The sequence below is a fragment of the Nerophis lumbriciformis genome, linkage group LG05 (genome assembly GCF_033978685.3).
Source record: "Nerophis lumbriciformis linkage group LG05, RoL_Nlum_v2.1, whole genome shotgun sequence".
Classification (NCBI taxonomy): domain Eukaryota; kingdom Metazoa; phylum Chordata; class Actinopteri; order Syngnathiformes; family Syngnathidae; genus Nerophis; species Nerophis lumbriciformis.
The window spans coordinates 49,152,295-49,170,354 of record NC_084552.2 but is presented as its reverse complement, the minus strand read 5'-3'; the positions used below and the strand labels follow the sequence as shown (position 1 = coordinate 49,170,354).

The following is an 18,060-nucleotide window of genomic DNA, read 5'->3' as shown; positions in this document are numbered from 1 at the left end:
TCTTTGTTGGCGGCAGCCATTTCTTTGTGGTTGGCGGCGGCAATTTCTTATTTGTTGGTAGAGGCTATTTCTTCTTTGCTGGTAGTGGCTTTTTCTTCTTTGTTGGCGGTGGCGGCGGCCATTTCTTCTTTGTTGGCGGCCGCTATTTATTCTTGGTTGGTAGTGGCTATTCTTTCTTTGTTGTTCAATCAATCGATCAAAGATTATTTATAAAGCCCTCAATCACAGGTGCCTCGAAGGACTGCACAAACCACAATAACATCACTGATCTGAACCCGCATACGGGCTAGGAAAAACCCAGAACCCAAAAGGAGAAAGTACCGGAACCTTGAGAAGGGGCTACAGTTGTTGCGGGGGTTTTTCGTCTTCATTGGCAGAAGTTATTTATTTTTCATTGGCGGTGGCTATTCTTTGCTGTTTAGCGGCTATTTCTTCTTCGATGCCAGCTGCTCTTTCTTCATGGTTATTTCTTGTTAGTTGGTGGCGGCTATTGGTTTTTTGTTGGCGGCAACTATTTGGTAGCTGCTTTCTTTTTGGTTGGCAGGCAGGTTATTTCTTCCTTCATGGGTGGGGGATATTTGTTCTCCGTTCGCGACAGCTATTTTTTCTTCTTTGTGATGCCTATTTCTTATTTGTTTGTGGTGACTATGTCTTCTTCGTTGGCGGTTGCTATTTCTTTGTGGTTGGTGGCAGCTATTTTTTTCTGTTGTTTGCCGGCTATTTCTTCCGATCGAGCATCAAAACTAAGAATCGAAATAAAAACATTCTGAACGATTCTGGGAAAATCGGATTGTTAATCTCCATCCATCCATCCATCTTCTTCCGCTTATCCGAGGTCGGGTCGCGGGGGCAGCAGCCTAAGCAGGGAAGCCCAGACTTCCCTCTCCCCAGCCACCTCGTCCAGCTCTTCCTGTGGGACCCCGAGGCGTTCCCAGGCCAGCCGGGAGACATAGTCTTCCCAACGTGTCCTGGGTCTTCCCCGCGGCCTCCTACCGGTCGGACTTGCCCTAAACACCTCCCTAGGGAGGCGTTCGGGTGGCATCCTGACCAGATGCCCGAACCACCTCATCTGGCTCCTCTCGATGTGGAGGAGCAGCGGCTTTACTTTGAGCTCCCCCCGGATGGCAGAGCCTCTCACCCTATCTCTAAGGGAGAGCCCCGCCACCCGGCGGAGGAAACTCATTTCGGCCGCTTGTACCCGTGATCTTGTCCTTTCGGTCATGACCCAAAGCTCATGACCATAGGTGAGGATGGGAACGTAGATCGACCGGTAAATTGAGAGCTTTGCCTTCCGGCTCAGCTCCTTCTTCACCACAACGGATCGATACAGCGTCCGCATTACTGAAGACGCCGCACCGATCCGCCTGTCGATCTCACGATCCACTCTTCCCTCACTCGTGAACAAGACTCCGAGGTACTTGAACTCCTCCACTTGGGGCAAGATCTCCTCCCCAACCCGGAGATGGCACTCCACCCTTTTCCTGGCGAGAACCATGGACTCGGACTTGGAGGTGCTGATTCTCATCCCAGTCGCTTCACACTCGGCTGCGAACCGATCCAGTGAGAGCTGAAGATCCTGGCCAGATGAAGCCATCAGGACCACATCATCTGCAAAAAGCAGAGACCTAATCCTGCAGCCACCAAACCAGATCCCCTCAACACCTTGACTGCGCCTAGAAATTCTGTCCATAAAAGTTATGAACAGAATCGGTGACAAAGGGCAGCCTTGGCGGAGTCCAACCCTCACTGGAAACGTGTCCGTCTTACTGCCGGCAATGGCTCTGGCACTGAGCATACAGGGAGCGGACTGCCACAATCAGACAGTCCGATACCCCATACTCTCTGAGCACTCCCCACAGGACTTCCCGAGGGACACGGTCGAATGCCTTCTCCAAGTCCACAAAACACATGTAGACTGGTTGGGCAAACTCCCATGCACCCTCAAGGACCCTGCCGAGAGTATAGAGCTGGTCCACAGTTCCACGACCAGGACGAAAACCACACTGTTCCTCCTGAATCCGAGGTTCGACTATCCGGCGTAGCCTCCTCTCCAGTACACCTGAATAGACCTTACCGGGAAGGCTGAGGAGTGTGATCCCACGATAGTTAGAGCACACCCTTCGGTTCCCCTTCTTAAAGAGAGGAACCACCACCCCGGTCTGCCAATCCAGAGGTACCGCCCCCGATGTCCACGCGATGCTGCAGAGTCTTGTCAACCAAGACAGCCCCACAGCATCCAGAGCCTTAAGGAACTCCGGGCGGATCTCATCTACCCCTGGGGCCTTGCCACCGAGGAGCTTTTTAACTACCTCAGCAACCTCAGCCCCAGAAATAGGAGAGCCCACCACAGACTCCCCAGGCACTGCTTCCTCATAAGAAGACGTGTTGGTGGGATTGAGGAGGTCTTCGAAGTATTCCCTCCACCGATCCACAACATCCGCAGTCGAGGTCAGCAGAACACCATCCCCGCCATACACGGTGTTGATAGTGCACTGCTTCCCCTTCCTGAGGCGGCGGATGGTGGTCCAGAATTGCTTCGAAGCCGTCCGGAAGTCGTTTTCCATGGCTTCCCCGAACTCCTCCCATGTCCGAGTTTTTGCCTCTGCGACCGCTGAAGCCGCACACCGCTTGGCCTGTCGGTACCTGTCCGCTGCCTCAGGAGTCCTATGAGCCAAAAGAACCCGATAGGACTCCTTCTTCAGCTTGACGGCATCCCTCACCGCCGGTGTCCACCAACGGGTTCTAGGATTACCGCCACGACAAGCACCAACTACCTTGCGGCCACAGCTCCAATCAGCCGCCTCGACAATAGAGGCGCGGAACATGGTCCATTCAGACTCAATGTCCAGCACCTCCCTCGTGATATGTTCAAAGTTCTTCCGGAGGTGGGAATTGAAACTCTCTCTGACAGGAGACTCTGCCAGACGTTCCCAGCAAACCCTCACAATGCGTTTGGGCCTGCCAGGTCTGTCCGGCATCCTCCCCCACCATCGCAGCCAACTCACCACCAGGTGGTGATCGGTAGAAAGCTCCGCCCCTCTCTTCACCCGAGTGTCCACAACATTAGGCCGCAAATCCGATGACACAACTACAAAGTCGATCATGGAACTGCGGCCTAGGGTGTCCTGGTTTCAAGTGCACATATGGACACCCTTATGTTTGAACATGGTGTTCGTTATGGACAATCTGTGACGGGCACAAAAGTCCAATAACAAAACACCGCTCGGGTTCAGATCCGGGCAGCCATTCTTCCCAATCACGCCTCTCCAGGTTTCACTGTCGCTGCCAACATGAGCATTGAAGTCCCCCAGTAGCACGAGGAAATCACCCGGGGGAGCACTCTCAAGTACTCCCTCGAGTGAATCCAAAAAGGGTGGGTACTCTGAGCTGCGGTTTGGCGTGTAAGCGCAAACCACAGTCAGGACCCGTTCCCCCACCCGAAGGCGGAGGGAAGCTACCCTCTCGTCCACCGGGTTGAACTCCAACGTACAGGCTCTGGGCCGGGGGGAAACAAGAATTGCCACCCCAGCCCGTCGCCTCTCACTGCCGGCAACGCCAGAGTGGAAGAGAGTCCAGCCCCTCTCGAGAGAACTGGTTCCAGAGCCCTTGCTGTGCGTCGAAGTGAGTCCGACTATATCTAGCCGGAACTTCTCCACTTCGCGCACTAGCTCAGGCTCCTTCCCCCCCAGCGAGGTGACGTTCCACGTCCCAAGAGCTAGCTTCTGTAGCCGAGGATCGGACCGCCAAGTGCCCTGCCTTCGGCTTCCGCCCAGCTCACATCGCACCCGACCTCTATGACCCCTGCTATGGGTGGTGAGCCCATTGGAGGGGGGACCCACGTTGCCTCTTCGGGCTGTGCCCGGCCGGGCCCCATGGGGACAGGCCCGGCCACCAGGCGCTCGCCATCGTGCCCCACCTCCGGGCCTGGCTCCAGAGGGGGGCCCCGGTGACCTGCGTCCGGGCGAGGGAAATCTGGGTCCTTGTTTTTTATTATTCATGGAGGTCTTCGAGCCGCTCTTTGTCTGATCCCTCACCTAGGACCAGTTTGTCTTGGGAGACCCTACCAGGGGGCTTAAAGCCCCCGGACAACATAGCTCCTAGGATCATTGGGACACGCAAACTCCTCTACCATGTTAAGGTGGCAGCTCAGAGAGGATTGTTAATCTGTTTACCATTATTGTTCGATGCCCGAGTAGCATGTGCGTGGTTCTCATATTATCGCAAGGAAGCTTCAATTACCGTATTTTCCGGACCATAGGGCGCACCGGATTATAAGGCGCACTGCCGATGAATGGTCTATTTTTGATAATTTTTCATAAATAAGGCGCACCAGATTATAGGGCGCATTAAAGGAGTCATATTATTATTCTTTTTTTCTAAATGTAAAACACTTCCTTGTGGTCTACATAACATGTGATGGTGGTTCTTTGGTCAAAATGTTGCATAGATTATGTTTTACAGATCATCTTCAAGCTGCTTTCTGACAATCGCTTCCGGATGTGCCGTTTTGTGGGCGGTCTTATTTACGTGGCTCACCTTCGGCAGCGTCTTCTCCCCATCATCTTTGTTGTACTGGTGTAGCGTGCAAGGACGGGAGTGGAAGAAGTGTCAAAAGATGGAGCTAACTAACTAATGTCCCGTGAAAAAACTGTAATAACTAAAGTTCCTTGGGTGAATAATGTAAACTCACTACACCGGTATGTTTTAGCGCTTTCATGGCTAGTTTACTGACAGATAAGTAAGAACTTTTCACTACTTTATATTAGAAATGGCAACAGCGGAGCATGAATGTCCCATAACAAGAAGATAGAGAAAAAATAAGCTTATCGATCCCAAATACAGATCAACAGGTACCAGAAGGTAAGAAAGTTGCTTTTGCATAATATTGCAAAACAAAACGTTGTAGTAAAACATTTTGATAGATTTTTGAGCGCCGTGTGTAAGGTTCTATATATTCAATGGAACATTTAAAATGTTGGTGTTGTTTACTTGAGTCATATTGCAATCATAGTGCAGTCCACACTTATCTCTTATGTTTGGTCACACTTATCATTACACTGTGTACCAAATAAAATAGCTTTGAGGTGAGTAAGCTCAACCAAATCTATTCCTTACATTAAGCGCACCGGGTTATAAGGCGCACTGTTGAGTTTTGAGAAGAAAAAATTATTTTAAGTGCGAACTTATAGTCCGGAAAATACGGTATTTATAAATGCAAATGATGCCTGTTGACAGAACCAAACGGACATCGAAGGAGTCAGACGGATGCTAGTCTAGCATTAGCTACTGTACGTAAACTCTATAATATTGTAAAATATTACAGTAAAGTGATGCTCCACATGTCTCTAAGGCCAGACATCACTCATGTGGTGCTGCCCTGGTTGATTGTTGACTAGGTTCCGTTTTTGTTGCGTGTGCGTACAGCAATCCCCCCTTGCAGTTGTTTTTGAGAGTCCTCTGTGTGTCTTTGGCATTTGCAACAATTTTCTTTTGCATTGTTTTTTAATCTTGCAGCATTAATAACATTGCAACTTTTCCTTGTTCCCGTTGTCGTTTTATTGCCATTTTCAGTAAGAACATCTTCCCTCTGAAATTCCGACGAGTGAGTAATAATGCGAGAGTATTCTCAAACGGAGTAGTTACGCAATGCCTAAAAAACATAAAAGTGTGTTTCTAATGAGTTGAATGTGAGCAAATATGTAAAACGGAGCTCTGGCTAACATCTGTTTTTCATGTATGAATGCGTCTCACTTGTCCGTGAGTCAGTGGGCCGCGGGGGATACAAATAAAAACCTCGGAGGATATAAGCGTTTCCTCTGTGTGCGGCGAAACGCGAGGCGGCCATGTGTCCGAGTATAAGTTGCATCCATTTATTGCAGGCTGACACAAACGAGGCTGTGTTGTCGCTAATGGCGACCACATGCCAGCAAAAGTGCTTGTGGGCACACTTGAGATGGGAAGATGCAAATTAAACTGTGTCAACCCACACTTAAACACTTAGCCTGGATGCAAATGTAGAGAATTGCTACACTGTAAACAAAAAAAAACCCAAACAATTTTATAGTTAAAAACTGGCCGTTCAGTCACAAATAATTTAGATTTATGGTGTGTTTTACGGCGCATTACTGGAAATTTTAAAACTGTTCTATTGTTATTTTTACTGTCAATTTGTGGGTTTTTTTTTTACTCAAAATCAGTTTGTTGTTTTTGCAGTGCATTGCTGTATGTTGTAAAAAAAAGTCCCACTGTTATTTGTACAGTAAAAAAAAATATCCATCCATCCATCCATTTTCTACCGCTTATTCCCAATTACATATTTGATTAATTACAAAAGGCAATTAGGCCCCCCAAAATCAGTGTATCGTCCTTTCATCCATGTTTAAATTTGAAATCCACACTAAAAAAATATGTTTTTTTTTTTTTCATAATTCACATTAATAACATTTCGTTTTTATTATTTTACAAATGGAGAAATTTGTTTTGAAAAAATTATACAGGGTACTAGGATTTCAGTAGTCAATAGTGATACCTATAAATTCAACCGTTTCTGGCTGCCTATTCAATACCACGGTAAAAATAGAAGAAGTGATCCATGTACTTTTAAATTCACTACTTTTATTGAAGTGTTTTAAGATCACCGTGCTTCGACTTCTTTTTGCACAGAACTTAAATATCAGAATGAGCTGCCAAAAGGTAACTATACGTTCAGAAACGAACAGCTGTTGCCTGTTGCCGCCCCGTATCAAAACAAACGATACTGTGCTTATAAATATGATCATAAATAACAACAATAGTCACCTATTTTACATTCTAAAAAGAAGAGCAGTGCTGTGGAGACTTCAAGTACATAAAACAAACAGTATTGTTATCAATATAATTTCAATATGGTGGTAGTGGGATGTCAAGTCATTTGTGATGAAATAGGCTAATAAAAAGGCTATATATTTAAAGACAAATCTTTTTGTTATTAGTATCGACATTTCAGTCTTTGTTCATTACATTATGCGTTTTCGCTCTATGTTTCTTTGTTTATTTTATTTCTTCAATGTGCTACAAAAAACTATTTAGCCAATTGCCCCCAGGCCAAACTTTGCCTTCCTGGTGAAATATGTAAAGCAATGGTGTTTTAAGTGTTTCCAAACGACAGAAGTCGTGTTAGCACTTATGGAAGTGATAAAGTTTAAGTTGCACGTTTTTGGAGTTTTTCTGCACGCTGTGGTAATGCACACTTCCTGGGCTTGTGGTGGCGGAACTACACTCCCCCTCGCACGGAGAATACTTTGGTGACGGCTTGTGTTTGATAAGCGAATAAACGCAAGATACATCTCTCTTTCATTTTAAATAAGTACAAACCCCAAAACCAGTGAAGTTGGCACGTTGTGTAAATCGTAAATAAAAACAAAATACAATGATTTCCAAATCCTTTTCAACCTATATTCAATTGAATAGACTGCAAAGACAAGATAGTTAACGTTCGAACTGGAAAACTTTGTTATTTTTTGCAGTTATTAGCTGATTTGGAATTTGATGCCTGCAACATGGTTTAAAAAAGCTGGCACAAGTGGAAAAAAAAGACTGAAAAAGTTGAGGAATGCTCATCAAACACTTATTTGGAACATCCCATAGGTGAAGAGGTTAATTGGGAACAGGTGGGTGCCATGATTGGATATAAAAGCAGCTTCCATGAAATGCTCAGTCATTCACTAACAAGAATAGGGCGCAGGTCACCACTTTGTGAACAAATGCGTGAGCAAATTGTTCAAGAACAACATTTCTCAACCAGCTATTGCAAGGAATTTAAGGATTTCACCATCTACGGTCCGTAATACCATCAAAAGGTTCAGATAATTGTTATCATGGACGCCCCTGCTTATTTCAGCAAGACAATGCCAAGCATTGACCTGTTTCCCATTGAAAATGTGTGGAGCAATAAGAAGCCTAAAATACCACAACGGAGACCCCCGGACTGTTGAACAACTTAAGCTGTACATCAAGCAAGAATGGGAAAGAATTCCACCTGAAAAGCTTCAAAAATTGGTCTCCTCAGTTCCCAAACGTTTACTGAGTGTTAAAAGGAAAGGCCATGTAACACAGTGGTAAAAATGCCCCTGTGCCAACTTTTTTTGCAATGTGTTGCTGCCATTAAATTCTAAGTTAATAATTTGCAAAAAAACCAAAAAAAAAACGTTTCTCAGTTCGAACATTAAATATCTTGTCTTTGCAGTCTATTCAATCGAATATAAGTTGAAAAGGATTTGCAAATCATTGTATTCTGTTTTTATTTACAAATTACACAATGTGCCAACTTCACTGGTTTTGGGTTTTTGTATATTTTGCATTGATATCGACTTGGTATCGAAGTATCGATACTTTTGACAACCCTAATACACAGATTTGTACTCATGTGGTCATTTTTACGAACACTATGACTAGTGGTAAAGGTGTCCCGTTGTCCAGGTGTGGCTGGACGCAGGTACTCAAGTCTTCTTCTCCTACGCCGTCTGCCAAGGAGTCCTGACCTCTCTGGGAAGCTACAACAAATACAACAACAACTGCTACAGGTACTAATAACCTCGCCCTGCCTTACTACTACTACTACTACCACGCCACGTCATGTGACCCCCCCATAGGGATTGCGTGGCCTTGTGCGTTCTCAACAGCGCCACCAGCATTTTTGCTGGCTTTGTGGTGTTCTCCGTGCTGGGCTTCATGGCGCACAGCCTGAACTTGCCGGTGGAGGATGTCGCTCACAGCGGTGAGTCCGCTTCTCACGCGTCTGGAAATCATCACACTAGTTGTGCTTCAATGAAATTTTTTTTTCGTCCTTTGCAGGTCCAGGTTTGGCCTTTATCGCCTACCCTAAAGCTCTTTCGATGCTGCCCGGCTCCACCTTTTGGACCGTGCTCTTCTTCCTCATGATCCTCCTCCTGGGTCTGGACACTCAGGCATGTCCAGCATCACACACACTCGCACACTCCTTTTTTGTGTAATAAAAGCTGTTTTTCTTCCTAGTTTGTGTGTGTGGAGAGCCTGGCCACGTCCATCACTGACCTGTTCCCTCAGCAGCTGAGGAGGCCCGGCGCTCGGGAGCTTCTGGTTCTGGTTATTTCGGTTGTTTGCTTCCTGCTGGGCCTGCCTCTCATCACGGAGGTGAGCGACAGGGGGCCTAGGTTAGACAAAATGTTACCAATTAGTAATAGGGACCCTCCCTCCATAGAGACCTATCCAGTGATGTTCGCACGCACGGCCTGAAAACAATGTGGTGTAAAAAAAAAAACCCCACACGTTACCTCACTGGATAGGTCACGATGGGCGGAAAAACCCTGCTTATGTTTGGAAATAATTTGTGTAACAATGGTGACGGGATGAACAACCAAATTTAAAAACGGGATGAAAGCTGAGGTTGCTACGGTACAGGGGAAGAAGACGACGTCATAGAAGCAGGGACGAGGCGTATTTCTTAATATAATAAAATGACGTGCGTAATAAATCGAGATACGTATGGTGGGACTATGTGTTGTGTTTAACTGAGTGTTACAAGGAGATGTTGAAGATGCGTGTTGAGCAATGTTCCCTCTAATTGTTCATGTGTGTGAGCCATTGGCGTTGTTAGGCCTATTTTAGGGGGGCTCAAGCCCCCCTAAAATATTCTTAAGCCCCCCTAAATAATTTGGTGTTTTTTTTTGTTGTTGTTGTTTTTTTTACAAATAAATGCCGACATATTCACTATAAAGTGGCCCAAATATGAGTTTAAATAAATAATCATATAACCTGTTATTATTCACTCAGTTTCCCCTCACTTAGTAGCGTAAGGTAGCCCCTTTAGTGCGTCGGTATCCAATCCATTCCACTTGTTCATATAGAAAACGCCCACATCACTCAAATTCCAGTCTGCATTTTCTCTGCGACCTTGCTTGCGGTCCTGCAGGTGTATAAAGCACATTATCTTCCTTTACAATGAGTTAAGCTGCACAAAACCTTGTGTGTGCAATTGTAAATAATTTATTTTTTAAGTTTTGTGTTTCTTGTAGAATCTATATAAAGTAATATACATTAGCCTATTGTTAAAATAATGAATGCAACATCATTAAATATATTTGTTTTATTCTATTGTTACATTAATAGCTGTTTTATTATTATAGGATGGCTTGTTAAACATTTCATAGGATTTTCAGAGGGAGGAAAAACCAAGACATTTAATATAAAATGTAAAATGAATAAATACATATAAAGAAAAAGAAAAAAAATGGTTAAAAGCCATCGTCCCGGGGAGCATTTCATTTCGTCCCGTGCATTTAAAAAAAAATAAAAATAATAACAATGAATAATTTCTAAGTCTTTGTTAGCCGTTTGTGAAGTTTTGTGCTCGTGCGTAACATTCGCTCACATCCTGTGCATCTCCTGGGGGCAAAGCCCCCCCTGTCCTTAAAAGCTAGTGACGCCCCTGGTAAGAGCAAACACAAAAACTCCCTGAGCATTCAGTGGAGCACATGTGAACAACATCACACGTGGCAATACCAGCAGCACACCTGTCTCAAACCAATCTTTTATAATAACACTCAAATGAGAGGAGTCATTTTCATGAGATTATTTTATAATATTAGTGATTTGGCCCACTTGTAATGAAAATAAAAGAAATCTTGTTTTTCATAAGATATGGATTAGTATTGTACAATATGTCTGGGTGGCGGTCCTGCTTTGGAAATCATTTGTACCCCTTTCAGAGATCACATTTAGTTCCCCTTAAACATCCTCATGTTGCACAATGAAATGTAAGCATAGGATGAAGTGTGCATTCCTGTAACTTTCTCTAGTAACAGCATTCCATGATTAATATCAATAAATTAACATTAATAATAAATGACCGTAGAATAAGCACACGTATGACTGAAGAGTCATAGTGTAACTTTGTGTGGTGTTCGAGTTGTCGGACTTTTTGTGTGGCCATAAACGCACCAGTGGCTTAGTTTCTACGCATGTTGGTGACAGCTGACAAGTTGGTTTTGGCCTGGTTTGTACGGCAGAAAATGACTAGTTTTTCGAGATAGAAGTTTTTTACTCATGTTTTTGGTGTGGTTATGGCCGAATATAAACAGTTTTGCTCAATAAAGTAATTGATATCATTCCTGTCCTCGAAGCATCTCGATAGACGTTACAATAATTGAACGGTGTTCAATTGAATGGCGTTGACGAACACCGTTAGGGCCGCTTGTTGTCACTGTCACTCAGAGTTGCATTGCAAAATTACACAGAATAAATGTCTTTATTTTGTTTAGAATTCAGATGGGTTGCGGCATATATTTGCTGTGCGCAGAGGACGCTTGAGCAGTGCGCAATTGCGCAGGCGCGCACCTTAGAGGGAACGTTGGTGTTGAGGGAGATGCGCAAGTCAGGGAGGGCGAGGCAGTCTCGGAGGTCCGTGGGAAAGCAAGAGGTCAGGGGCAGGAGCGAGGCGTCAAGGTCCGTGTCCAGGCGAGAGGTTGAGATCCAGGAAGGCAGCCACGGAACCGGAGGGAATTCGGGGAGACGAGACACACAGCTCGAAACCAGGAAACGGAGGAACGCTGAGGGATGACGACACAGGACACAAGACGATGAGCAAATGCACATAGGGACAGAGCTAGAGCCGTTTAGGCTTACTGTACCATACAGGGGGCTACGTTCTGGCCCTTACATTTACATTGTAGATTGTCACTGAAGGCATCAAAACTATGAATGAACACGTCATACATACATGTCACGTGTCATAGTTTTGATGCCTTCAGTGACAATCTACAATGTAAATAGTCATGAAAATAAAGAAAACGCGTTAAAAAATGAGACGTTGTGTCCAAACTTTTGGCCTGTACATCAAAATGCCAAATATCGGGGGCCGATAATCGGCCGGTTGATCCCTATCTATGACTGGCTAGGTAAAGCCATATTTACAAACCCCGTTTCCATATGAGTTGGGAAATTGTGTTGGATGTAAATATAAACGGAATACAATGATTTGCAAATCATTTTCAACCCATATTCAATTGAATGCACTACAAAGACAACATATTTGATGTTCAAACTCATAAACTTTATTTTTTTTTTGCAAATAATTAACTTAGAATTTCATGGCTGCAACACGTGCCAAAGTACCGTATTTTTTTTCGGACTATAAGTCGCTGTTTTTTTCATAGTTTATGAAAGTTGCATAATGTTTTTTTCCTTCTTTATTATGCATTTTCGGCAGGTGCGACTTATACTCCAGTGCGACTTACACTCCGAAAAATACGTAGTTGGGAAAGGGCATGTTCACCACTGTGTTACATGGCCTTTCCTTTTAACAACACTCAGTAAATGTTTGGGAACTGAGGAGACACATTTTTTAAGCTTCTCAGGTGGAATTCTTTCCCATTCTTGCTTGATGTACAGCTTAAGTTGTTCAACAGTCCGGGGGTCTCCGTTGTGGTATTTTGGGCTTCATAATGCGCCACACATTTTCAATGGGAGACAGGTCTGGACTACAGGCAGGCCAGTCTAGTACCCGCACTCTTTTACTATGAAGCCACATTGATGTAACACGTGGCTTGGCATTGTTTTGCTGAAATAAGCAGGGGCGTCCATGGTAACGTTGCTGTATTTACCTTTCAGCATTAATGGCGCCTTCACAGATGTGTAAGTTACCCATGTCTTGGGCACTAATACACCCCCATCACAGATGCTGGCTTTTCAACTTTGCGCCTATAACAATCCGGATGGTTCTTTTCCTCTTTGGTCCGGGGGACACGACGTCCAGTTTCCAAAAACAATTTGAAATGTGGATTCGTCAGACCACAGAACACTTTTCCACTTTGTATCAGTCCATCTTAGATGAGCTCAGGCCCAGCGAAGCCGACGCCGCTTCTGGGTGTTGTTGATAAACGGTTTTCGCCTTGCATAGAAGAGTTTTAACTTGCATTTACAGATGTAGCGACCAACTGTAGTTACTGACAGTGGGTTTCTGAATTGTTCCTGAGCCCATGTGGTGATATCCTTTACACACTGATGTCGTTTGTTGATGCAGTACAGCCTGAGGGATCGAAGGTCACGGGCTTAGCTGCTTACGTGCAGTGATTTCTCCAGATTCTCTGAACCCTTTGATGATATTACGGACCGTAGATGGTGAAATCCCTAAATTCCTTGCAATAGCTGGTTGAGAAAGGTTTTTCTTAAACTGTTCAACAATTTGCTCACGCATTTGTTGACAAAGTGGTGACCCTCGCCCCATCCTTGTTTGTGAATGACTGAGCATTTCATGGAATGGCACCCACCTGCCATGATTGGGTATAGCAAATAAGTGTTTGATGAGCATTCCTCAACTTTTTCAGTATTTATTGCCACCTTTCCCAACTTCTTTGTCACGTGTTGCTGGCATCAAATTCTAAAGTTAATGATTATTTGCAAAAAAAAAAAATGTTTATCAGTTTGAACATCAAATATGTTGTCTTTGTAGCATATTCAACTGAATATGGGTTGAAAATGATTTGCAAATCATTGTATTCCGTTTATATTTACATCTAACACAATTTCCCAACTCATATGGAAACGGGGTTTGTATATTGTGTGTGGTAACATTGTGTGTAACCATGGCGACATCATTTATGACCAAAGTCGAAAACAGGTCACTTGATTAGGAACCCACCCTTTAAGTCACACCATCGGGTTGAGGAGCCGTATTAATTTGCGATAACATTGTGTGTCTCCATGGCGACAGCAGTCATGACAAAATTTGAATATGGGCCACCTGATTAGGAACCCACCTTTCACGCAATATGATGTGAAAACCCCCAACACATGTTACATCATAGGTGTCATGAAGGGACAAGTCTTATTTATATTCAAAGTTGAAAACGCGTCACTTTATCAGGAACCCACTCTTTAGGTCACACTATTCGAAGAGCCCTCACGTGTTATGTCACTCAATAGGTCTCGGTTAGGGGGAAGAGCCCCTATTAACATTTGGTAACAATGTGTGTATCCATGGCGACAGGATTTACAACCAAAGTGAAAACATGTCCCTGGACGAGGAACATGCTTGTATAACAGGGAACACACTTAACTCATTTTGTTCACATATTTTGTTTTAAGATAAAAGGATTTTGGGTTAAGTGTTTTGTTTTGTTGAAGAATTCCACATTTTTGTGAATGAGTCTGTTTAAAAAAGGTGTGTTTATTTTTAGGGAGGAATCGTGCTCTTCCAGCTGATTGACAGCTACGGGCCGAGCGGAACCAGCCTGCTCCTCATCGCCTGCTTTGAGACGGTCGTCATGTCCTGGGTGTACGGTAGGAAACGCCACCTCAGCTCTTTTCCCTTTACGTGTTTTGATTTTGGCGATGCTTTTACAGGCGCCGACCGTTTCTGTGACAACATCGAGGACATGATTGGGTACCGGCCGTTCCCCCTCCTCAAGTACTGCTGGTTGTTCATCACGCCGCTGCTCTGCGTGGTGAGTCCGTCGTCACTTCCTGTCTGCGCTGGTTATGTGCTTGCATAGCATATGTGACGGCGCTGATGTCTTTGCAGCTCACGATGCTGTACGACCTGACCAACACGCATTCCCTCATGGTGTACGACTACAGGCCGGGCACGTGGGCCTCCGCCTTGGCCTCTCTGCTGGTTCTCACGCCGCTCATCTGCATCCCGGCGTTCATCCTCATCACGCTGTGCAGGGTGAGTGTCCACATTTGAAAGGAGCCGCCTCCATCCATCGCGTTTTCTTGACCCAGACGTCTCGCCCAAACAGAACCCCCAGAACATGACGACGCCGTCCAGCGATCTGCGCCAGGCTCGGCCGCATCAGCCCGTCCTCACCTTGTGTGACCGCGTAATCTTCGCCGCCTCAAAGCCACCAGGCCGGAGAGACGATAAAATAATGATGGAAGAGCCCAGTGGTGTTTGACGGACAAGGACAATGACATCGCCATCATCATGTTGTTTCTAAATGTTTACACTTTATTCACTTACTTTTCACTTTTTGAAAGCCACAGTTAACCTCCAAAAGCCTGTGTGGGACTATTTTCTTTACAAAATATGTGAGTCCGTCAAAGAAATAGACCAAAAACACACGTTTCTCTGGATGATATATCTTAATTTGTGTCAACACAAAAAAGCAATTTCGGTAGAAATTGCATGTGAATGCTGAGAGCATATTTGCCAACCCTCTCGATTTTCCCGGGAGACTCCTGAATTTCTCTGCCCCTCCCGAAAATCTCCCGGGGCAACCATTCTCCCGAATTTCTCCCGATTTCCACCCGGACAACAATATTGGTGGCTTGCCTTAAAGGCACTGCCTTTAGCGTCCTCTACAACCTGTCGTCACGTCCGCTTTTCCTCCATGCAAACAGCGTGCCGGCTCAGGCACATAGTATATGCGGCTTTTACACACACATACGTGATCAACAGCCATACAGGTCACACTGAGGGTGGCCGTTTAAACAACCTTAACACTGTTACAAATATGCGCCACACTGTGAACCCACACCAAACAAGAATGACAAACACATTTCGGGAGAACATCCGCACCGTAACACAACATAAACACAACAGAACAAATACCCAGAACCCCTTGCAGCACTAATTCTTCCGGGACGCTACAATATACACCCCCGCTACCACCAAAATCCGCCCCCCCAACCCCGCCCACCTCAACCGCGCCCCCGCCCACCTCATCACCCCCAAGAAAAGCCAACAGGCTAACAGTTACTATGTGTGTAATGGCAAAATTTGTGACTCTATGGAGTGTACGCCTGCTAAATGACATAAAAATCGAGCATGCCAACGTTAGCATGTTAGCTTTATTTTTTTTTAGATAAAACAAATTAATTCTAAGCCTGGGCCCCTGGAGAGGGTCCAGACTGAGGCCAAGGAAAAAACCTCATGGCCATAGCACACATAAACATGTGTGTAAGAGGGAAACATCAAAGAACATGATGAGACAGCATACAATGCAGAGGTCCAACAGCTGGCTTCATGGTGTGCTAACAATAACTTGGTTCTTAACACTAACAAAACCAAATAACTAATTGTAGACTTCCGCAGGAAAGGGCAGAACAAACACCCTCCACTTTTAATTAATAACAATCTCGTAGAAAGGGTCAAGCATTTCAAATTCTTAAGGGTGAACATAACAGAAGATGTATGCTGGGACATTAACACTGCTTCTACAGTCGGAAAGGCCCAACAACGTCTTTTTTTTTTTGAGGAAACTAAAATGCGCAAACATTCCGCAAAAATCAATGGTCAACTTTTTACAACTGTGCCATCAGCAGTGTCCTCACTTACGGATTTTTAGTGTGGTTTGCTAGCTGCACTAAAGCAAACCAACAGGCCCTCCAGCGAGTGGTTAAAGCGGCGGGGAAAATAACAAGGACAATACTCCCAGAGATGAGTGCCATGTACACAACTCGCTGCCTAAAGCGAGTACACAACATCCTGAAGGACAGATACCACCCAGCACATGGCCTCTTCAACCTGCTACCCTCTGGAAGGAGGTATAGATCGATTCGCGCCAGGACCACCAGAATGTCTCACAGTCTGCATCCCCAGGCTGTGAGACTGCTAAATGAACAGCCTGCCCCTTTGCTGCCCCGGACCATCTTATTACCTCACTCTTCACCACCTCAATAACTGTGCTCTGGACATTGCATTGCTGCAACATCAACGTAACACCCATCAGATATCTGACTGTCCCACCCCCACGTCCCTCTTATCGCGATCTTCCTGACAATGCTAAAATGTAAACTATTGTCAACCTGCACATCAATGCAGTTTCTATGCCGCTGGACAAAGCTCAAACAAAATCTCGTTGTTCATGTATGACTTAAGTGTTATTATGACAATGACAATAAAGGAATTGAACACACAGGACATTAAAAGAGCAGAGCTGATGTAACTAGTTGCCACTCCAGCAGTGCCACTTCTACACACAGCCACAAAAGTAAAACAACAAAATATAATCAACCAATAATATACATTGCGCACACACCATTGCACCATGCATAGACGAGCAACCAAACAAAAACATCATTTCAACAGAGACACACACTGTGGCATACTTGCCAACCTTGAGACCTCCGATTTCGGGAGGTGGGGGGAGGTGGTGGGCGTGGTCGGGGTGGGACGGGGGCGTGGCTAAAAGGGGAGGGGTATATTTACAGCTAGAATTCACCAAGTCAAGTATTTCATATATATATATATATATATATATATATATATATATATGGGCTTCACGGTGGAAGAGGGGTTAGTGCATCTGCCTCACAATACGAAGGTCCTGAGTAGTCTTGGGTTCAATCCCGGGCTCGGGATCTTTCTGTGTGGAGTTTGCATGTCCTCCCCGTGACTGCGTGGGTTCCCTCCGGGTACTCCGGCTTCCTCCCACCTCCAAAGACATGCACCTGGGGATAAGTTGATTGGCAACACTAAATTGGCCCTAGTGTGTGGATGTGAGTGTGAATGTTGTCTGTCTATCTGTGTTGGCCCTGCGATGAGGTGGCGACTTGTCCAGGGTGTACCCCGCCTTCCGCCCGATTGTAGCTGAGATAGGCTGCAGTGCCCCCCGCGACCCCAAAGGGAATAAGCGGTAGAAAATGGATGGATGGATGGATATATATATATATATATAAGAAATACTTGACGTTCAGTGAATTCTAGATATATATATATATATTTATTTTATATATATATATATATATATATATATAAAAAATAAATACTTGAATTTCAGTGTTCATTTATTTACACATATACACACACATAACACTCATCTACTCATTGTTGAGTTAAGGGTTGAATTGTCCATCCTTGTTCTATTCTCTGTCACTATTTTTCGAACCATGCTTAACACCCTCTCTGATGCATTGATGTGTGGCACGCACAAAAGTGCTTTCATCAAATGCACTAGATGGCAGTATTGTCCTGTTTAAGAGTGTCACAACATTGCTGTTTACGGCAGACGAACTGCTTTACGGTATACAAAAAAGTGACTGCTGTTGTTGTGTGTTGTTGCCGCGCTGGGAGGACGTTAATGAAACTGCCTAACAATAAAC

General features: G+C 44.9%; 1 protein-coding gene across 2 annotated transcripts in view; it reads left to right on the top strand.

Moving 5' to 3' along the window:
- The window catches only part of LOC133606212 (sodium- and chloride-dependent betaine transporter-like), a 31,867-nt gene extending 14,786 nt beyond the window's left edge, over nt 1–17,081 (top strand). For both annotated transcript variants that reach the window (XM_061959877.2, XM_072913288.1), the window contains exons 8-15: nt 8,458–8,561; nt 8,631–8,755; nt 8,833–8,945; nt 9,013–9,150; nt 14,193–14,295; nt 14,359–14,459; nt 14,537–14,683; nt 14,757–17,081. In XM_061959877.2, coding sequence (XP_061815861.2) covers nt 8,458–8,561; nt 8,631–8,755; nt 8,833–8,945; nt 9,013–9,150; nt 14,193–14,295; nt 14,359–14,459; nt 14,537–14,683; nt 14,757–14,912 — 987 coding nt within the window. In that variant the 3' untranslated portion in view covers nt 14,913–17,081. The remainder of the gene's footprint in view (nt 1–8,457; nt 8,562–8,630; nt 8,756–8,832; nt 8,946–9,012; nt 9,151–14,192; nt 14,296–14,358; nt 14,460–14,536; nt 14,684–14,756) is intronic.
- The last annotated feature ends 979 nt before the right edge of the window (nt 17,082–18,060 follow it).